The 17,846-nt window shown below is 35.9% G+C and overlaps 1 protein-coding gene across 2 annotated transcripts; it reads left to right on the top strand.

Moving 5' to 3' along the window:
• Positions 1-9,403: 9,403 nt before the first annotated feature.
• LOC148205447 (general transcription and DNA repair factor IIH helicase/translocase subunit XPB1-like) lies at positions 9,404-16,576 on the top strand. 2 transcript variants are annotated; one of them, XM_088103244.1, is made up of 20 exons: positions 9,404-9,565; positions 9,653-9,705; positions 9,776-9,845; positions 9,953-10,112; positions 10,221-10,443; positions 10,540-10,596; positions 11,090-11,230; positions 12,191-12,271; positions 12,431-12,518; positions 13,060-13,397; positions 13,480-13,555; positions 13,645-13,838; positions 14,075-14,238; positions 14,326-14,398; positions 14,697-14,810; positions 15,041-15,121; positions 15,248-15,307; positions 15,896-15,979; positions 16,052-16,194; positions 16,319-16,576. In XM_088103244.1, exons 1-20 carry the CDS (start codon positions 9,556-9,558, stop codon positions 16,413-16,415), a joined length of 2,307 nt encoding a protein of 768 aa, XP_087959370.1. In that variant the 5' UTR covers positions 9,404-9,555; the 3' UTR covers positions 16,416-16,576. The 2 variants fall into 2 exon arrangements, with proteins under 2 accessions (XP_087959370.1, XP_087959369.1); XM_088103243.1 differs by having other exon boundaries at positions 9,773-9,845.
• Positions 16,577-17,846: the final 1,270 nt, after the last annotated feature.

The raw sequence follows: 17,846 nt of genomic DNA, 5'->3' as shown, positions 1-17,846 counted from the left end.
TAAGATCACTTACCACCAGCATCTTTGCTTCCATTTCAGAAACCGTAGGATCATTCACGGTGTTGTAAGCTTTCATTTGAACCGAACAAGTTAGAATTCTGTGACTGGTAAGTCCTCATCTCTGCACTTCGTTCATTCAGTTCATGCGAACCAAAATTCTGGTTGCATGCGTGGGTTAGGGGTCTGATCTGTCTACGATTTTGGTGTATTAGATTAAGTGGAAGTTGTTGAGTAAACTTCTGGATAGAAAGCTGTGAGAGCAAGAGTGAAACCCTAGCATTTGGAAGTTCACTGCTGAACCAGGTAAGGGAAGCTTTAGTAATTTAATTTAATGCTGGTTTGATGTCTATGACAGTAATGAAGTGTGCTGGTTGTTTAAAATGTATGAAATATATGAATTTTGAGTGTGCCTGAATAAGCATGGTTGCCCTGGATGTATATTATGAATGTTGTTTGAACCGTATGCAGAGAATGAGATGTATGAATTGGAATATGATTGAATTTCTGTATGATTCGGAATGAAAATGCTTGGAACTGGATGTTGATGATGATATGTGTGAAACTGGAAAATGGAAAATTCTGTATTGATGAAATGATAATATGAATTCTGTAATGTATGATATTGATGTTGGAGATAAATTCTAAGTTATGGATCTTATGAAAACTGTGAAATTATCGTGTTTGAAAACTCTGGAAATTTATATCTTCTCTGATTGATCATGTACGCTCGTTATCGAACGGTCTTATACCGTTCGGTTTCTCTGGAAAATCACTTAGAATAAGGGTTCTTTCATTTGGAAAGGACTCTGATTAAGAACGAGCGTCATTGGTGTCAAGAGTTAGGTGTGAGCGTTTCGGCCTAGCCTAACTTGTCCCACGATTTAAAATAAATTGAAATATAGTTAGGACGTTCGGTCTTGTTTACTAGCGTTCGTCCTAGTTAGCGTTCGGTCTGATACTGAACGTTCGTTCTATTTGGTGCTCGGTCATTGACCTAGCGTTCGTCCTAGTTAGCGTTCGGTCTGATACTGAACGTTCGTTCTATTTGGTGCTCGGTCATTGACCTAGCGTTCGTCCTAGTTAGCGTTCAGTCTGATACTGAACGTTCGTTCTATTTGGTGCTCGGTCATTGACCTAGCGTTCGTCCTAAGGAGGGTTCGGTTTCTACTGAACGCTCGTCATTATCATTGCTTCGTGAAGAGAACTTCAACAGCGTTCGTTCAATTTATTAATTAACGTTCGGTCTTTGACTGGCAGTGTTCGTTTCCGAATTTATTAATGCTCTGATTATTTATTTGAATTCATTGAAACTGTGATGGTTCTTTACATTTAACCTCAAGTCCTTATACTTAGAATTTTCCTAAGTATTATTCTGATATTTTAGACTCAATCTCAGTTACATTACTACTTTGTCTTAACGTCCATGAATGGGTAATGGTTCGTTTCTTTTGTTCAGAAACGTGAGATCAGTGTACTGTAATACATTCGTCTGGATCTATTAAACGATAAACTTGGTTTAAATTAAGAGAGTGGAACATAGAATGGAAATCTGAATAAGAGGAATGTTTAACAATGTGCGAATAATAGTGTGAATGGATTTATTGGATTGGATTGTGAATGAGCGTTCCAAGGAGGAACGTCTCCATGATGTGAATATGAGAAGTAGTGTAGTATGACCATGGATAAGCTACTGATGGCTGTTCATCCTGATATTCCGTGATTGCTTATCCTCAAGTAGAGGAGGGTAGTTCATGCGTGGGAATGGCAGGAGGCACTAGTCCTATATAGTACTTGGGCTGATAAGGGCTAACCTCGGGTGGCAGCTGTTGAGGGTATCCCAGTTACTACATCACCCGGGTGCAAGAACGCCTGTAGATACATGGATCATACAGTCCGGACAGTCTTTAGTTATGAGAGTTTGGATGAGTTACTGTATGCGTGGATATGTGTTTAATATTGTATGAATTGTATGACTGATTTTATATGTTAAATTATGTTGATTATATTGAATTAAATTACCTAAGCTTACCCTTGCAAATTTCCTTGTGTTGTCTACTGTTCTGTATGTCCGTCTTGTCAATGCAATGATCATCCGTTGTGGATGTGAGCAGATGGTGAGGCACCCCTTGAAACCATGCTGGAAGAAGAAAATTTGGAGGATGCCAACTTGGTAGAAGTTGAAGTTAAAGCTGAGCAGTAGAGGCTTGTTCCGTAGTAGATATTAGATTTTTCTGTGCTGTAATTTTGGCAGTTCTGTATATAGTTTTGCAGAATAGATTATTCAGCACTGGTTTTGAATTGATCATGAATTCTGAACGCGGTAATTTGCTGTACGTTCAGTTTTAAATTTGGAGCAGCTGTTGTAAATCTGTAAGACTGCACTGTATTTCTGTAAATGTGATTAGTTCTGGTTAATGGTAATTATCATTTATTGGGATGTTACATTTATTGGTATCAGAGCAGTTAGTTCCTAAAACGACCTGTGAGTTACGGGTTTGTCATGTTTTCCTATAGAGAATTGAGATTAAATGGTATGTTCTACCGTTTTTCCCAAATCTAGATGATAATTCTATATATTCAACTAAAAGCTTTGAGAACAGAGATGTCTGGATAGAAGCAATAAGGATGTACACTCATGACTTGTGCCAGAGATGTTTTTTCTTTTCTGAGTCCTGATTGAGATTTGACCCTTCTAATTATTGAACTCGACCGTCCGGTTTCTTGCTGATCGTTCGGTCTCTTGTTGGTCTTCTTGTGACCGAACGTTTTATTAATTACCGTTCGGTCATGCACTGTCTTGTTGACTAAGCTGATTTGGCTTTTGGCCGTAGTCAGCGTTCGATTTAAATATGATCCCTGAGTTAGAATGAGGAATATTTTCTCCTTGTATTTTCAGTAGGGGGCATTTAGGTCTTTCCTCTCTTATTTACGGTTATGGGTACGTTTAACTCCACGACATGGATGGGATGAACAATCACCGATATGCAGCGAAGGAACATTTCGTTAGTTCAGACTTATCAACATTTGAAGAGCGTTCAAGTTTCAGCAGAGACGTCTCAGTAGCAGTATGTGGATTTGGTGTGGAAGGATAGTACTAAAGCTAGTCGTCTACTTCTTCTCTTATTTACCAACAGGAGTGGAATATATGGGAGTATTGCTAGGACGTGTGTAAATCGTGATAAATCGAGAATCGAGTTTAGTTGAGAGTTTCAGGGACTTAATAGTATAGGTAAAGATGCGAACGTTATTAGGGGCCTCCGTTGGTGGTAGCGAGGGAATCGTTCGGTAGCACTAATCAGAAGTGTAAGCGGTGTAGAAAGAAGGTTTGTTACGACCAAGAATGCCTATTAGGCAGAAAAGCTAGCTTCAACAAAAGGGAGATGGTAGATTTTAGGTTAAATAGCCGAGTCAATAGTGTTGAAAATCATAGGTAGTGATGTTAGAGTAAAGCCGAGCGTTAATTATTTTGAATGACCCAAACAGTTTCTGATTAACTGTCCTTGGTAGTTACTCTTCATTTTTTTTTTTATAAATACTATACCCTGGTACTGGTACAGCGAATTGAAAATCAGTGAAATAAGTATTCTCAGTGCATGTGAAATTGTATTTTTCCCTCCTTGATCGTTCGGTGTAAATGAGATTTTACCGTTCGGATTAACACGCTTGGCGTCTTAAACCAATTGATTAGACGCTCGATACCAAACTCCCGTTCTTTTTCTATTCCAACAAGTAAGATCCGGTAATCTCAATTTTATACTCTCGTTAATCCTTGCAGTGTTAAAAGGTCCATAAGATTAGATGTTCAGTGATAGGGTAGTGAGTGTGTTATTTGCTGGCGTCGCTTCACTAGGAAGTCATTCCAGGTAAATATTGTGTAAATCACCTTGGGTAGCCTAACGTTAATCAGAAACGTTTGAATTATCGAGTCCCCAAGAAGAGGCGCCTAGGTTATCCCCTCAACGTGGAGTTGAACTTTTCTCTGACCTGGTACCAGATGCGTAATTAGTGTTAGTAGCCTTTTATAGAATAGCTTCAGCAGAGTAGATGGAATTTGAGAAGGCAGTTATTATGAACGAGCGTTTTACTATAAGTGCACCAGTTTGGTCAATAAATAGGAAGGATGAATCGAAATGCAACGTGAAGAACGTCTAAGGGTAACCTTACTTTAGAACTTTGGATGAATAAAGTGAAAAATTTTAAGACTTGTGTAGGCTATGATGATCCATGAGTAGGGATGAGTTGAGGACTAGAATCGAATGGCATCAGACGTTTCAGTTGGAGGTAGTATGTGAACTGTTTGTCAAGGATCTGAGTTAAGCAGTTAGAAAATCATTCTTGATAGTCGGTTACGAAAGCGGACATCGTGCGGGTTATGGGTAGCATGACAAAAGGTAAAGGTAGAACCTTCGAGAGAGCATGACAACGACATAGGATTATCAAGAACTTAAGCCAATTACCTTTATCGAACGGTCAAAAAGCCATAATATTATAGTAGTTAAGGGACGGGTTGACCAAGGGTATGTGCGTTATAATAATCAGTTGAGAAGCAGTAGGGGAGTAGTCGGATTGCTTAGAACGCAATCTAGTAGCAAGATAAGTAGAGATTTTCATCTGCTTTAGTTCATCTTTTAGTACTGTACAATCATTGAAGAGTAAGTTGGGGAAACCAATTGATGATTTGTTCAACTTATTACTCCAAGCGAACGGCCAGACGGATAGGAAAAATCCCAAAACAGGAAGACCTGGGCATACGCATGTTTTGAGTCGATTATGGGTTAGGGATGAAGTCTCATTTTCTCCAAGAACCAAGCAGTTCAGTCCTTGCATAAACTGAAGAAATTTGATACTCTCCACCAATCAATTGGAAAAGTTTCTATGCTCTCCTTCTTAAACAGTAACTGTCAGATAGACCAACTTTTAATTCATTTAGTGGGTTTTCTTACTGATTAGTCGTTCGGTTTTCGTTTAAACGTTCGTAGTGAAACTTTCTATTCTCTTCCTTCTGCAAGTGAGTTATAAACGAACGTTCTATTTTTCTCTTCTTGGACATTCGTTATCTCCATTCTTTACTTGGATTAGCTATATATATATATATATATATATATATATATATATATACATATATATATATATATATATGTATATGTCTTGAATTTCAATTAATAATAATTTTTCCCAGTGATGATCAGATTACTTGTTTATGTGTTTTCTCTCTTCTATTTCTCTGATTCCTTTTGTTTCTCTGTTCACACTCGAATCAAACAGTGATAAACTTTCCCATTTCACCATTTTCTTTGGAAAGACTCGTGATTTCCTACTAGTAATTTCCCATTCTGTATTTATGTTATGAGTTGGTCGACCTTTCAAAGCTATTATCTCTTTAATAAAATGTTGTCAACCAGTTCTTTACGTCAGTGTTCTTCTGTAGTTCATTTTCTTCCCATAATCATTCAGCCTTACTCAAATATAACCGATCGGTGTGGTTGAAACCGATTACGCGTCTGCCAGTCAAAAGTTAATAATGTGCTCGCATGGCCTTTGATCGTGCATCTTCCTGGGTATTATGGAAATGGCTCAAGGCATTTCAGTAGTGCGGCTATCGATCAAGCTGTGCCATCCCACAAATCCATTCTTTTCCGTCATCAACAATCGCTACAAACGAACACGTTCGCTATTTCCATCGTCGCTCACAAGTTACTGTAAACAGTGAATTCCCTTCAACCAAACACACCCTTAAGTAGAATAGGGCCAGTTGCGTAAGACATTGCCTTGCCTCCTCAACTGTCCAACCTTCACCCATTTTTCCACGTTTCCCAACTTCGGAAGTATATAGCTGATCCCTCACACGTACTGGAGTTAGAAGACATACAAATTCGCCCAGACAGGACACTGGAGATGCAACCTGTATGTGTGGAAGACAGCCGCACCAGACTTTACACAGGAAAGGATGTTCGTCTCGTGAAAGTGGTGTGGAATGCAAGGACTGGTGACTCAACATGGGAGGTTGAAGAGGCAGTGAAGGAATTGTACCCTCACCTATCCCCTGGTAAGCCTTAGAATTTTCGAGGACGAAAATTTTTGTAGTTAGGGGGAATGTGAGAACCTGATTAATTAAGCACTTAAATCCACATTCTGATCACCATTTATTACACCTTTGCCACGTCAAAACCACTCACTTCCACTCTGCATGCGCCTGCCATGTGTCACTGAGGGAACGTTCCAAAAAACGTTAGTGGAAAACAAGTGGCATGCAGAGAATGGACGTTCGTCCTGCGTGGGAAGAGAAAAATATTTTCTGGAAACCTCTTCTCCATTCCTTGCATGCTTCATCTTCTTCCCAGAAAATCTGAATTCAAATCCTCCAGCTTCTCTCTAAACTCTTTTCATCTTCTCTCTAAGATCACTTACCACCAGCATCTTTGCTTCCATTTCAGAAACCGTAGGATCATTCACGGTGTTGTAAGCTTTCATTTGAACCGAACAAGTTAGAATTCTGTGACTGGTAAGTCCTCATCTCTGCACTTCGTTCATTCAGTTCATGCGAACCAAAATTCTGGTTGCATGCGTGGGTTAGGGGTCTGATCTGTCTACGATTTTGGTGTATTAGATTAAGTGGAAGTTGTTGAGTAAACTTCTGGATAGAAAGCTGTGAGAGCAAGAGTGAAACCCTAGCATTTGGAAGTTCACTGCTGAACCAGGTAAGGGAAGCTTTAGTAATTTAATTTAATGCTGGTTTGATGTCTATGACAGTAATGAAGTGTGCTGGTTGTTTAAAATGTATGAAATATATGAATTTTGAGTGTGCCTGAATAAGCATGGTTGCCCTGGATGTATATTATGAATGTTGTTTGAACCGTATGCAGAGAATGAGATGTATGAATTGGAATATGATTGAATTTCTGTATGATTCGGAATGAAAATGCTTGGAACTGGATGTTGATGATGATATGTGTGAAACTGGAAAATGGAAAATTCTGTATTGATGAAATGATAATATGAATTCTGTAATGTATGATATTGATGTTGGAGATAAATTCTAAGTTATGGATCTTATGAAAACTGTGAAATTATCGTGTTTGAAAACTCTGGAAATTTATATCTTCTCTGATTGATCATGTACGCTCGTTATCGAACGGTCTTATACCGTTCGGTTTCTCTGGAAAATCACTTAGAATAAGGGTTCTTTCATTTGGAAAGGACTCTGATTAAGAACGAGCGTCATTGGTGTCAAGAGTTAGGTGTGAGCGTTCGGCCTAGCCTAACTTGTCCCACGATTTAAAATAAATTGAAATATAGTTAGGACGTTCGGTCTTGTTTACTAGCGTTCGTCCTAGTTAGCGTTCGGTCTGATACTGAACGTTCGTTCTATTTGGTGCTCGGTCATTGACCTAGCGTTCGTCCTAGTTAGCGTTCGGTCTGATACTGAACGTTCGTTCTATTTGGTGCTCGGTCATTGACCTAGCGTTCGTCCTAGTTAGCGTTCGGTCTGATACTGAACGTTCGTTCTATTTGGTGCTCGGTCATTGACCTAGCGTTCGTCCTAAGGAGGGTTCGGTTTCTACTGAACGCTCGTCATTATCATTGCTTCGTGAAGAGAACTTCAACAGCGTTCGTTCAATTTATTAATTAACGTTCGGTCTTTGACTGGCAGTGTTCGTTTCCGAATTTATTAATGCTCTGATTATTTATTTGAATTCATTTAAACTGTGATGGTTCTTTACATTTAACCTCAAGTCCTTATACTTAGAATTTTCCTAAGTATTATTCGGATCTCTTAGACTCAATTCAGCTAAATTATTCAATTGTCTCAATGACTGTGAATGAATACTGGTGCGTTTCTTTTGTTCAGAAACGTGATAGCAGCGTACTGTAATAGCAATTATATTGGTCTATAAATGAGAAACTTTGAGTTAAATTAAGAGAGTGGAACACAGAATGGAAATCTGAATATGATGATGGATAATAATGTGTGAATGATGGTGTGGATAGATTTTATTGGATTGTATATGAGCGTTCCAAGGAGGAACGTCTCCATGATGAAAATATGAGAAGTAGTGTAGTATGACCATGGATAAGCTACTGATGGCTGTTCATCCTGATATTCCGTGATTGCTCATCCTCAAGTAGAGGAGGGTAGTTCATGCGTGGGAATGGCAGGAGGCACTAGTCCTATATAGTACTTGGGCTGATAAGGGCTAACCTCGGGTGGCAGCTGTTGAGGGTATCCCAGTTACTACATCACCCGGGTGCAAGAACGCCTGTAGATACATGGATCATACAGTCCGGACAGTCTTTAGTTATGAGAGTTTGGATGAGTTACTGTATGCGTGGATATGTGTTTAATATTGTATGAATTGTATGACTGATTTTATATGTTAAATTATGTTGATTATATTGAATTAAATTACCTAAGCTTACCCTTGCAAATTTCCTTGTGTTGTCTACTGTTCTGTATGTCCGTCTTGTCAATGCAATGATCATCCGTTGTGGATGTGAGCAGATGGTGAGGCACCCCTTGAAACCATGCTGGAAGAAGAAAATTTGGAGGATGCCAACTTGGTAGAAGTTGAAGTTAAAGCTGAGCAGTAGAGGCTTGTTCCGTAGTAGATATTAGATTTTTCTGTGCTGTAATTTTGGCAGTTCTGTATATAGTTTTGCAGAATAGATTATTCAGCACTGGTTTTGAATTGATCATGAATTCTGAACGCGGTAATTTGCTGTACGTTCAGTTTTAAATTTGGAGCAGCTGTTGTAAATCTGTAAGACTGCACTGTATTTCTGTAAATGTGATTAGTTCTGGTTAATGGTAATTATCATTTATTGGGATGTTACATAGAAGATACACTTTTTTTTTCTTTTTTGTTTTTTCAATTTTACCCTTTTAATTACTATTTTTTAAATTTAAATAATTATTCATAATAAAAAACTTTTTTCAGTTTTATCATTTTAATAATAATTTTTTAAAATTGAAATAATTACTCAATAAAAGTTTTTTTTCATTTTATTAACTAATTTTTTAAATTTAAATAATTAATCATAATAAAAAATTATTTACATAACATTATTTATAATATTTTTTATTTTAATAACTAAAATTTGTTTTATCTATAGTTATATTTATAATTATGTATACATTTTATTTTTCCAAATTTAATTTTTTAATTACTATTTTTAAAATTTAAATAATTTATAAATATTTAAAAGATTTGAACAGGCTATAGTCTATATATAGTCTATGTTTAAGCTAGTAGTATATAAAGTGAATCAAACTATTCGAACGAGTGAAATTGGTTGGTTACACAGAACTGTTTAGAAGTGAGACAAGTAACTAACTGAAGTTTTGGGCCGGCCCAAAACTGTTGGGGAGCACGAGACCTGCACCGTCTTCTCCATCGCTGTTTTTATTAGCGGTAACGAAGCAATTGATGTGAAACAAGCAGATTCGGTTCTCTTTCATTCTCGTTCTCGATCATTGCAGTGTTTCACAGAAAGAAAACCTTTTAACAAAGAACAACCAAACAATAATTTCATACCCTAACACAATCCATCGGAATAATGGGATACGGTACTTCACCATTCATACAAATTTTATAATCCATATGAGATCAAATATATGTAATAATAATAATCTCTTCTAGTTTGAAATTCACAGGTGAAAAAGGAGGAAAACCTCCGTTCAAAAAGTTCAAGGGCTCTTCTAAATTCGTTAGTTCATCTTCGATTTTTTTTTTTCTGTTTGTGTTAAATTTCGCGTTCCTAACGCTCTTTGCAGCAGGATGATCCTCGAAAAGGATTTGTTGAAGATGACGATGTATATGGCGGCGATGATGCATACGACGACGACGGTAACGTTAATTTATGTTTAAAAGAGTTACTTATCCGTAGGGTTAGTGCCTGAGCGTTTTTTTGGGATTGTTATGTGATATTAAATCGAGGTCTGCGTCTGAAACAGAAGGGAAAACCAAGGATTTTAGCAAATTAGAGCTGAAACAGGATCACACCAATCGCCCTCTGTGGGCTTGCGGCAATGGCCGCATATTCCTCGAGACTTTTTCGCCTTTGTACAAGCAAGCTTATGATTTTCTCATCGCCATCGCTGAGCCTGTTTGCAGGTAAAAATTGTTAGTACGAGAAGGAGAAATTCAAGTTTAATGTCATATTCAGTTGACGGAACAGCAATACTTACGTGTTTGATATGTGGGTTTTTTGATCGATAATAGGCCGGAGTCTATGCACGAGTACAATCTTACTCCACATTCGCTGTATGCGGCTGTTTCTGTTGGTCTGGAAACTGAAACAGTTATAAGTGTTTTGAACAAGTTATCCAAGACCAAACTTCCCAAAGAGATGATTAAATTTATACATGATTCTACTGCAAATTATGGCAAGGTGAAACTTGTGCTCAAGAAGAATCGCTACTTTATTGAATCTCCATTTCCAGAGGTATAAGCATGATGCTTTCATTTTTTTCTGCCATATTCTTGAGTTCCTTTTGTAAGTGGTAAGATCTCATGTGGTCCATCGTACCATATTTGGCAGGTATTGAAGACATTGCTCAAGGATGACACTATATCTCGAGCAAGGATTATTTCAGAGGTTTGTGGTACATTCTTTTTTTCTTTGTGTGTGGGGGCTAGAGCTTGTTTGGGGTGGCTTTGGTTGACCTTGTTGTTTAATATCCTGATAAATATAATTGGATTGTTCCTTACATTAACCTTGGTGATGGGTACATAAATATGTGTGTTCCCGGTGCATGATCCTTATATATTCCCATATTCTTGGCTGATTTTACCCTGCCTGTTACTACATTCAATATTTCCGTGTATTAGTGAGGCACAATTGGATTGACCTTCTTTTTACTGTCTGGTTCTAATTTTGATACTGGTAGTGCATACTTCAGACATTCTACTAAAATGCTGTCGTGTCACATTGAATTGGTTGCTCCTACGTCTTTTCTTCTTTTTGTAGATTTTTGTGAAAATTATAATTTTGTCTGTGAATTTCTTTTTCTGACATTACCAATATTAGTGTGTTCTTGCTTTGTCCATTCCAATTGCTAACCTTTCCCAAATTTCTTTTTTTTTACCAGAATGTAAATGGAGATGGATTTACAATAAGCAAAGCAGCAGGTGAAATTGAAGGTACTCATGATGAATTGCTAAACGAAGCAGAAGTGGCAGCGGCTGCAGAAGAGAAAGAAACACATTCATTTGAAATTGATCCTTCTCAGGTAGTATAGCTGTGAGCTTTTGGACAAGATTGCAGGATTTTTCTCAACACTGTTGCTCTGGATCTGTTTGTTTTTTCTTTTTATGTTCAGAAGTACAAAACCTCTTAATAGTACCTTTTTTGTTGGACTGATGTCAATTATATTTTTATTTCAGACACTGCAACGAAACTTTGTCTAGCTGCATTTTATAGTTTTTACTTTTATTTTTAAACTTCTGTGTCGATACGAATTGGAATACCATAACATTTAGATAAACTTAAGCATTTTTATATGTTTAACGAATCAATCTCTTGAGATTGTGAATTTTATTTTATGTTTAGTTTAGATTAATTTTTCATGTATTATAGCTACGCTATGTTCTGTGATTTTTGAAAATTTTCATATTTCCTTGTTCATCCTGTATCACATCTGTGTCATGTGTTTCAAAAATTAAACAAAATGTGTGTTTTTTACATATCCATGCTATTTAGATTTTACATTATATTCCCGAGGCAGACCTCAATTGTATCAATGATTTGTTATTTTTGGAAGATTGATGCCAGCTGAGGTCGTACACATTTCAGAGAAATAAAATGGATGTTTAAGAAAATATAAAATGAATAAATACATATATTACAATTAGAACTAGATATATGTACTTTTTAGTGCTACATTCTTACTTTAGATTTAGCTCTGGCACTGTTTGGAGTGCTTTTTGTTGCCAGTGATAACTGTTAATTCTTATTGCAGTTAGTAGTGCATGGTTTGTATTGTAGAAGTGTCCAATACTTTAACAGCAGTGCCAAAACATTCCATTAGTTTCACTACAAGAAGCCTCTAAGAAAATTTAAATTTGTGGAAAGATATGACAGCTACTTCCAGGAATAAGACTAGATTGCTATTATAAGTCAGAAAAATAGTGTAACTGGATTTGTTTTGTATCAAACTGTTCTATTAAAATTTTCTCTGATTTATATACAGGTTGAAAATGTAAAGCAACGTTGCTTGCCAAATGCATTAAATTATCCCATGTTGGAGGAGTATGACTTCAGAAACGATACGGTGAGTAATGCTTTATATACCTGTGGTAGCAGTTTGGCTAAAAACCATTGTGGATTATAATGAATATATTTACTGACGTGTTAAAATCTTTTAAAATTTTCGTCATGGAGTTTAAACTCTGTGTGTGACGCATGGGATATAACTCTTTCATTGTTGCAGGTGAACCCAGACCTTGACATGGAACTAAAGCCTCAAGCACAACCACGGCCTTATCAAGAGAAGAGTCTCAGTAAAATGTTTGGAAATGGTAAGATCTTGACAACATTTGCAAGGACACATGTCACGAACTGTTCACTTTTCCCATGCTAAATTTAAGAATGGCCATCAGCTATTATTTTTAATTTAGTCAAATTTACTTGGATTATTTGTATGGACATCTAAAAATACCATTCTAGGTTTTCATATTTTCTAGACTATAATTTTCAACTTCATTTTAAAACCAGTGTGGTGTTAAGGAAAGTTGAAGTTTTAGTCGAAGAAAATATGTGGACTTCAGATCATGTTTTAGAAGAGTGCAACATTTGGTCAATGATTCTTTTTCACTTGGAAGCCATTAGAAACGGGATGGCTACTGTTTTTTCTCTTTTAATGACTAGGGTACTTGATGTGCTAGTAGCATAAATTACATTTAAAAGATCATGTTAAAGATAAGAATTAGAGTAACTTATCTCTTGCATAGTTAAGTGTCAACCTTTCTTAGTGACTTCAGAACATTAATGTATGGTATGAGTAATTGTACATTGAAACATAAATTATTTCTGAGTGCAATTTATCGTCTACTACTCCAGGCAGAGCAAGGTCTGGTATAATAGTTCTACCTTGTGGAGCTGGAAAGTCCCTAGTTGGTGTTTCTGCAGCTTGCCGTATAAAAAAGAGCTGTCTTTGTTTGGCAACAAATGCTGTTTCCGTAGATCAATGGGCTTTTCAATTTAAACTTTGGTCAACTATCCGAGAAGAAAACATATGCCGATTCACATCTGATAGCAAAGAGAGATTCCGTGGTAATGCTGGAGTTGTCGTGACAACATATAATATGGTTGCTTTTGGTGGTAAACGGTCTGAAGAATCTGAAAAGATCATTGAAGAAATACGAAACAGAGAATGGGGATTGCTGCTCATGGATGAGGTAGTTACGCAACTTCAAGGTTATATACTCCTTGCCTGATGGGGATTGTCCCTTATGCATTATATCTTGACATGATTAACAGGTGCATGTGGTTCCTGCCCATATGTTTCGAAAAGTCATTAGTATCACTAAATCTCACTGTAAACTTGGGCTCACAGGTATGCTGTTTTGCATTGTTTTGTGATTGCTTTGATCATGAACATAACTTTTTCTACTAAAAGAGAGGTCATGACTGTTGAAATTGCAGCTACACTTGTCAGAGAGGACGAAAGGATTACAGATCTGAACTTCCTGATTGGTCCCAAGCTGTATGAGGCAAATTGGTTAGATCTAGTAAAAGGTGGATTCATTGCAAATGTACAGTGTGCTGAAGTATGGTGTCCAATGACAAAAGAGTTTTTTGCCGAGTATTTGAAGAAAGAGAACTCCAAGAAGAGGCAGGCAAGTCCACTTGAAACACTGTAGATCTTTGCAATATTAAATTTATGGGTGATTATGTAATAAAGGTTATGCAGAAAATTTGGATTATTTCTTCACTAGAGTGCATGTTCTATGAAAGTGGTTTTGAATTTTTATTATTTGAGGTGAAAGATATTTTCATGACAAATTTTACTCAATTTATTCTTAGTTTACTTGCTTGAATTCACTATCTTGATTGATGATCTTTACATCTACAGGCACTTTATGTGATGAATCCTAATAAGTTCCGAGCGTGTGAGTTTCTCATAAATTACCATGAAAGGGCACGTGGTGATAAAATTATAGTCTTTGCTGATAATCTGTTTGCTCTCACCGAGTATGCCATGAAGCTCCGCAAGCCAATGATCTATGGTGCTACAAGGTGCGAAGGACATACATTTATTTATTGGAAGCTGTAATTAGGGTTCGGCTGTTTTTGAACCTTATATTTGATATGCCTTGTGTATAGCCATGTAGAGAGGACAAAAATTTTACAAGCATTCAAAACTAGCAAAGATGTAAATACCATATTTCTTTCGAAGGTACGTGTTCCTTACTTTTATTTTGTGGCTTATTTGTTTTACTATTATTCAATATGTCAAATAATATATTGGTTTGGCATCTTGATCCACGAATATAAACGTTTGAATGGGTGTATCCATTTTGTTGGGTTACATAGCATTTTGCAATACGCAGAGCTAGTACGTTATATTGCTGTCTGCTATGCTGCTTCCCCTAGTTCCTGTTGATATTATTAAAATCGTGTGATATTCCCTATTAACGTCTTAAAGAATGGGATAGTTGGTATTCTAATCCTCGCATGCTTTCTTATGTTCTCAGGTGGGTGATAACTCAATCGATATTCCTGAAGCAAATGTGATAATTCAGATCTCTTCACATGCTGGTTCAAGGAGACAAGAAGCCCAGCGTCTTGGTCGTATTCTTAGGGCAAAGGTCAGTTTCCAAATGTTTCAACATGTATTATTGTTTCTGAGCTGCGTCTTTAAGTATGATATCTCATTGATGTCTGTTTACCAGCCCTACATATTGAACTTTAAAGTTCAAATGATGACTGAGTGGTTGTGGAAATTGCAAATTCTCTACTGCATGATTTTTTAGTGTCTGTCAGTAGTGCTTGTGCTTACGGGGTCGTCTGACATTCAAAATAATGAATTAAATGCCAGGGAAAGCTCCAGGATAGGATGGCTGGGGGTAAGGAGGAGTATAATGCCTTTTTTTATTCCCTTGTCTCAACTGATACCCAGGTATTCATATTTCCTATGCCAAGTCATTATTCATTCATCGAGTCCTGCATTCATTGAAAAGTAAGACTTGAACTATTATACTGGATATTTATGGTGTAATGTGCTTTGGTGTGCTTGTGTTTGCAGGAGATGTATTACTCAACTAAGAGGCAACAATTTTTAATTGATCAGGGTTACAGTTTTAAGGTATTTTAGGTTAACTCCATGCTGCATTTATAGTTATTTTTCCTTGAGACACCGTTTGTTCTTCTGTATTTAAATTTTGTGTTCGATGGGATGGGTGGTTTGCTGTATTGGAAAAAGTTAGAACGAGCCGAATCTCCTTGTGATAATGTTTTTGTTCTTTTTTATTAATACAATTTCAACCGGTTGCTCCTTTGCTGTGATGTTCTTTCGCTACAAAAATCTCGTGTCCTTAAAATTTACTATAAAGCAGTTGTCAAGCATTAAAGCACTTGTGGATGATTCTAAGCTTTCGTGTGGTGTATGTTGTCCTTCCTATATTACCTTGGTTTTTGTGCACACGAAGTACTCTAGAAACACATAATGTAGAAAAAACTGACTCATATTTAGACTCGATCTCAGTCTAAATACATTGTCATCTCCCTATCTTCTCTTTCCAAATCTCTCATAATTGCCTTGAACTGAATCATTTAGTGAACTTATTGCCACATCTGTCCCGATGCCAATCTTGACAATTTGTAATTTGTCAGCCTCCATAACTTCATCGTCAATATTTCAATCTATGTATGCTTATCCGATGATACTTGACAGGTAATTACAAGCTTGCCTCCTGCTGATGAAGGACCTAGTTTGAGCTATTATCATATTGAGGATCAATTGGCGCTTCTTGGAAAGGTTTTTTATGTTCCCTTTTTACTTAGAATTAAGTTGTTAATTGGAAAATAACTAATCTGCATCTATTATCAGGTTTTGAGTGCTGGTGATGATGCAGTTGGATTAGAACAACTGGAAGAAGATTCAGATGAAATAGCTCTTCACAATGCTCGCCGTTCTCATGGATCCATGAGTGCAATGTCAGGCGCAAAAGGGATGGTTTATATGGAATACAGGTAGGTTACCCTTTGTTTGCCTGAAACAATATAGTATGCTGCTGTGTGTAAATTTATCTGGAGCTCTAGGAAGTCTTTTTAAGATCTTAAGAACCTTGATATGTTAACTTTATTCGCCGTGCAGTACTGGGCGTAACAAAGGCCAAGGACAGATCAAGAGCAAGCCAAAAGATCCAGCCAAGAGACACTTCTTATTTAAAAGAAGATATGGCGGACCGTAAATGCTGCACCTGCTCTATATAAACGACTAACAATGTGTCGTCTTTTTAAGTACTATATCAATATAATCAAATACGCAGGATTTTCAGCCTTGCTATATGTAATATTGATTGCCTTTTTCGTCAAAAATATATGCATAGAAATCATTTGATGCTTTGAAGAAGTCATAGTGCATATATTCCAATGTTCACCGTTCTTATCTATGTTAACAAGAGAGAAATTGAGATGACGTTTGTTTAGACCATAATAGAAGTATTTCATTAAGAAAAAAGTAATTATAAATATTCATATATTAACTCAATGCAAAAATAAAATCAATATAATTAATCATTTACTATATTTTTAAGATTCTCACATATCCATAATACTCTGTTACCCTCAGAACTTCTATATGTACTAGTTTATCATGAGAATTAGTAAAGCTCGTATATTTTTTTCTGTGATGTTTTGTTTGATAAAGTGTAAAATAACTCTAGTATGTTTCGTCCTTCTACGAAATATTAAGTTTTAAGCAATATGTATAACAACCTAATTATCATTACTTTCCTAAATTTTAGTTCCTGAAACAATTGTTTGAGTCACATAAGCTCCATAGCTATAGCTCAATTGATGAATAAATTTGCGTTGTCCTATTTTTTTATTTAAATACATGATATTGAATTTTAAAAAAATATATATTTTTTTTATACAAGAAATTATTTTTTTTGAAAAATTTAATTTATTTATATTAATATTTTAAAGTTTAATTTTATTTGAATTATATTTTAAAATTATTATTTTTAAACTAATTTGATATTTTAAAAATTTATTTTTAAATTATTTTATTTAAAATTAAAATGTAAAATATAAAAAAAAAATTCAAGATATCTATTAAATACTTACACATATAGAAAAATCCGTAAATAATTTTTAGTTGTTTATTTCTTGCGCGTGTGTTGTAGTATTGGCCAAAATCAAATCACAATAACTCATTTTCTTACTTTTAAAAGTGGATCATAATACATTTCATTGTTTAAGCTATGACCATAGAACTTTGTTTACTGAGAATCTACTTATTTAGCCACCTTTAAAAGTAAATAATAAATTTCATCTTTTTTTAAGGGTTTAATTGCTTCCTTTGTCCCCAGTTTGGTTGAATTGTGTCAAATTCATCCTCATTTTTAAAAAAGTTTCATTGTCGTCCTCACGTGGTATAAAAGTGTCAATTGAATCCAAACATAGAAAAAATTTGTGTCAAAGTAGTCATTTTTCCTATATCTCTGTGTCTTCCTTTCATATGTCACTTCTCTGGAGCTATGAAAAGCCTTAAATTGGATAAGGTAAAATGAATATCTGTACTTGATTGTATGAAAGGAAGACATAGATATATAGGAAAAATGACTACTTTGACACAAATTTTTTCTATGTTTGGATTCAATTGACACTTTTACACC

This window comes from Vigna umbellata, chromosome 1 (genome assembly GCF_029865625.1).
Source record: "Vigna umbellata cultivar VRB3 chromosome 1, Vumbellata_1.0, whole genome shotgun sequence".
Taxonomy (NCBI): Eukaryota; Viridiplantae; Streptophyta; class Magnoliopsida; order Fabales; family Fabaceae; genus Vigna; species Vigna umbellata.
The sequence above is the reverse complement of the archived record's forward strand: the minus strand, read 5'-3'. Positions and strand labels throughout refer to the sequence as shown.

Bases quoted from the DNA above. Each gene is read 5' to 3' on its own strand.
- LOC148205447 (XM_088103243.1), top strand. The intron at 12,519-13,059 runs GTAAGATCTTGA...CTACTACTCCAG, and splicing joins CAGTAAAATGTTTGGAAATG to GCAGAGCAAGGTCTGGTATA. The intron at 14,239-14,325 runs GTGCGAAGGACA...CCTTGTGTATAG, and splicing joins ATGATCTATGGTGCTACAAG to CCATGTAGAGAGGACAAAAA.